The sequence below is a fragment of the Acanthisitta chloris genome, unplaced genomic scaffold, assembly GCF_000695815.1.
Source record: "Acanthisitta chloris isolate BGI_N310 unplaced genomic scaffold, ASM69581v1 scaffold475, whole genome shotgun sequence".
NCBI classification, from domain to species: domain Eukaryota; kingdom Metazoa; phylum Chordata; class Aves; order Passeriformes; family Acanthisittidae; genus Acanthisitta; species Acanthisitta chloris.
In genome coordinates this window covers 91,296-95,892 of record NW_008671854.1, presented here as the reverse complement: position 1 = coordinate 95,892, position 4,597 = coordinate 91,296, and the positions used below count along the sequence as shown (strand labels likewise).

At 37.7% G+C, this 4,597-nt stretch overlaps 1 protein-coding gene across 1 annotated transcript; it reads left to right on the top strand.

Moving 5' to 3' along the window:
• Positions 1 to 32: 32 nt before the first annotated feature.
• On the top strand, positions 33 to 1,774 carry RGS21 (regulator of G-protein signaling 21; the record flags this gene model as incomplete). Its single annotated transcript, XM_009074248.1, has 2 exons — positions 33 to 218; positions 1,203 to 1,774. Coding segments are annotated over 2 exons (390 nt in total), but the record flags the coding sequence as incomplete, so codon positions are not given.
• Between the last annotated feature and the right edge of the window lie 2,823 nt (positions 1,775 to 4,597).

The window sequence follows — 4,597 nt, the reverse complement described above, 5'->3', positions numbered from 1 at the left end:
TACTGATTTTTCAGTTTTCCTCTACCCACCATCTCATGCACTTTTCCCCAGATGGCCTGGCAGCTTTTCGGACATTTCTGAAGTCAGAGTTCAGCGAGGAGAATGTGGAGTTCTGGTTGGCCTGTGAGGACTTCAAAAAAACCAAATCCTCCACCAAGATTGCCTCGAAAGCCCAGAAGATTTATTCTGACTTTATACAAGCTGATGCTCCAAAGGAGGTAAATAGGAATTTTTCTGCTTACTTTGGGTACTGAGGATGGGAATCTAGTAGTAAGTTTGGATTCAAACTTCAAGGAATGGCAGAAAACACAATTCAACTTGGGTGTAACTTCCATTTTCATATCAATTATTTACCAGGTGAAAAATACACTGTGAAGACAAGACAGTCCTTCTGTAGTTTATCCTTTACATTCTTTACACAGGGCACAGGCTTATCTCTCACCTTCTGAAATTTTTGCCTTAAGATTTTAGTAAATTTGTGTCCAATAGTTTTCTGTAATCATGTTTCCTAATGCAATAAGCACCATTTAGTCCATATTTTAGGTACCAGCATATTGGAATGATAATGATTGTATCTATTCTTTTGTATAGGAACTTTTGACATGGTGAGACTGTAAACTTGCAAGAATTTCCATCACAGCATTCAATTTTCCCATTATTTCAAAAGTGCTTACTGTGAAGGAACAAATTGCTTATTAATTATTGTTCACATTCTGCACCTTAACCAGCTTTTATGCTGATGTTGCCTTGGCTATTGAGCATGTTTTGAATGTCCCTATGTCTCACATGTTTTATGGATTAAAATCAAAAAATCCTTTCAAAATACATATGGCTAAAGAATAAATAATGCTGAGTAACTTTTTCTCTCAAAAAATCCTTTCAAAATACATATGGCCAATGAATAAATGATGCTGAGTAACTTTTTCTCAATTTACTTTTTGGAAATCAATACTTCATAGGATTTGGTTTGGCAAAAAGATGAGACAATCAGAACCAAGTTTCTCCCCTTCTTTTTTTCAGTGGTGCCATCTTTTAAGAGCCAAATAAAATGAACATGCTAGAAAATGAAGGGATAAGCTTCCTGTTTATTTGCATCAGTCAGGTGATTTGGAAATTCAAATGCTGACTGTGTCCTGTACACAAACAGACCTCAGCTTTCCAATCAAACTCACACTGGTTTTATGCCTCCTTTCTTCCTACAGATTAACATTGACTTCCATACCAAAAATGACATCTCTCAGAATATCTCTGAGCCCACCCTCAGCTGCTTTGATGATGCTCAGAGGTCAATCTACTGTCTCATGGCAAAGGACTCTTTTCCCAGGTTTCTAAGGTCAGAAGTGTACAAGGAACTAGTAAAGAAGCATCAGGATGGAAATCATAAGAGATGGCTCCCATTTCTGTGAGGAAATACCTGAAGGATTATGAATTTATAAGTGCCTCCCATTGCAGTTTAGTACAGATAATGATCAGTTATTAAAGTGATTGCACAAACCACATCCAAGCTTTTGCCAGATTGTTTTTAAGTACAAAATGCACATGATACTTTCTAATAAAGGTAGAGAAATGTTCAAGAAACAAGATGGAACATGCTAGACATTTGAGCCACCTTTTTAATAAAGAAGTTTGGCATTGTTATTTTTTTCCAGTGTTTAGTTTATTTGTCAAAGAGTTTTGACATTTTAAAGCAGAATGTTTTGGTTTTCTGGTTTGCTGTTGATTTATCTTTAGAAGTATGGCCTCAAAAATAGATTCCTTTCAAGGGACTTGAATACATTACTCATTCGTCATTTTATTTGTAGCTTGTAAAAAAATTAATTTAAATCCTCTTTTGAATGTTTTATACCAATTCAAAACAGGAGAAGTAGAAATATGGTAGATAACTCACTATGATAATATTTAATAAATAGGCAGCTGCTTTATCACAAATGTTCCTGGCACTCAGAGCAAATTAATGTTTCATAATACAGCTGTCTTCAGTATGAATGCCTTCAATTTTCTTTGTGTTTATTTAATTAATTTTTTATTGAAAACTCTCATTTATTAATTGTGTAGGCATTTTGGAAAAAAAAATCTCCTGAGGAAATCTTCCTTTGTACATTTTGAGAAGCTCACCATGAGCTGCAGTGTGTGCTAGCAGCCCAGAAAGCCAATCCAATCCTGGGCTGTATCAAAAAAAAGTGTGAGCAGCAAGTCAAAAGAGGTGATTCTTCCCATCTAATCTGCTCTCGTGAGACCCCACCTGGAATATAGCACATAGTTCTGGTGTCCTCAGCATAAGGAGGACATGGAACTGTTGGAGCAAGTCCAGAGGAGGCCATGGAGCTGCTAAGAGGACTGGAGCATCTCTCCTCTGAGGAATTTGGGACTGTGGAGCCTGGAGAAGAGAAGACTATGTGGAGACCTCAGAGGAACTTTTCAATAACTGAAGGGCCTACAAGGAGCCGGAGAGGGACTCTGTGTTAGGAACTGCAGTGATAGGACACGGGGGAAAGGGTTCAAACTGAAGGAGGGAAAGTCTAGGTTGGATGTGAGAAAAAAGTTTTTTACTCTAAGGGTGGTGAGACACTGGCACAGGTTGTTCAGGAACTTGGTGGCTGCCCTGACCCTGGTGGTGTTCAAGGCCAGGCTGGATGAGCCTTGAGCAACCTGATCTAGTGAGGAGGTGTCCCTGCCCATGGTAGGGTTGGGACTAGATGATCTCCAAGGTCCATTCCAACCCCTAAATTCTATGATTTTATGATTTTTAGTTCATTAATTTTCTTTATTTTTCCAAATATGTTAGTGGTACCATCACCGTGCACTGATGAAGAAGTTATTTCATTAATAATTGCCATTTTTCAATGGAACACAGATGAGGAGAAAAGTAAGCATAAGAAGCAGATTTAGGCAAGTAAGTGTGTAAATCAGGATTTAGTCATGGCATTATCTTTCAAACCAACAAGATACAATCAGATTCTAATGCAAACTTCAGGTGTTGCCACATGCTCACACTGACCTCATTCACTGGTAGGAAAAGATTATTGCAGATATTTAGGTGAAGGAAGTGACTATGTTATGATATTGGAGAAAAAAAATATTTTAAACTACATGGGGCAGAAATGATCTTCACTGAGGAAAATATTTCTAAGTACAAGGGACAGTAGTAAGATTTTTCTAAAAAATCTATCTTTCATTTGATATGAATTTGATCCTTTTGCTTTTGAGCTGCTCTAAATCTTCAGGTCTCTCCCCCTGTTTGGAACTCTGTTCATGCCTTCTCTACACCATGAAAAGAGGATCTATGCAAAAGATCCTTTCTATTTCCTCAAACCACTTTGAGGAACCACTTCATGAAGTGTGTTAGGCAGCCTGAAAGCCCTAACACTCTGCTTTAGGTGATGCACTGAGGCTCAAGTCCTGCCACAGATTCTGTGGCTAGGGTGAAGAATTTCAATTCTTTGATACCCAACTTCTCTTCTATCCCCTGCTTTTTCTTCTCACTGTCTGCATTTCTTTTTCTTTTCTTTCTTCTCCAGTGCTGGTGGTTTCAGAGAAATGAACATGATGGCTGAGGTTAAGCTACAAGGAGGATGTGGGTTTCTTTTGCAGTCCTGCAGTTCCCATTCATCTAGCAATGACATTTCAGTGGAAAAATGGCAACTTCTGCCTGCAGCATGGCCCTGGTGCCTTTCTGCACCTGGGGATTTCTGCTGGCTGAAGGCACAGTAAAAGCAGCAATCAGGATTGCTGACCTTATATCATTTACTCAAAAATGTAGTAAGTCATTTTCCTTTCTTACAAACCTAATTCTCATTTTCAGAATAGAAAATTCCCACATGAAAGAAACAAATGGGATCACATCACCTTTCGTAGCAAGGCAAGTAGAAAACCAAAATTTCTGTGCTACCAGTCACATTTAGGACCTAAGGATAAAAAGGTGCCTTGAAAACTGATGCATGGTCATAAAATCTCACAACTCTCTCTGTACTCTAAAACAGGTTTTACCCCATCACAGGGATGGGAAGGGGCAGAATGACAACTGCCAGGGAGCTCCAGTTCCTGGCTGGTTGAAAACACAGCTTAAGGAGAAGTTAAAAGCATATATGAAATAGTCAGACATGATCAACCTAATGTATGCTATTCTTCTAGTAACTAAATAAGACACAGTAGAAGGAAACATTATATCCATGTCTGGCTGATTCTCTATGATCAACAGCACAATTATTGTCAAAAGAGAAGATAATTCTTAGCATTTTAGCAGTTGAGATTTGTTTTAATAATAGCATAATAAAGTACCATAGATGGTTTTCACACATTTTCAATTAATTTAGACTGTTTTAAGAGAAATGTACAGTAATGGCACCTTTAGGAGCTGTAACAGACTCAAGGGTAAAGGAACAGTACTAATCTTTTCATAAGCCCTTAATTAAATTTTGTTACTTTTAATTGACAAAGTTAATTACACTTTTGCTGCTGATCAAGCCTTTCAACATTTTTCTTCATTAATCTGTTCCAGGTGCTTAAACATGAGATGAAACTTTGCCAAGTTTAAATAAATGATAACTCTAAATTGATTCCAAATTCTAAGCAGCCAGGTATATTTCCAGTTGCAGAC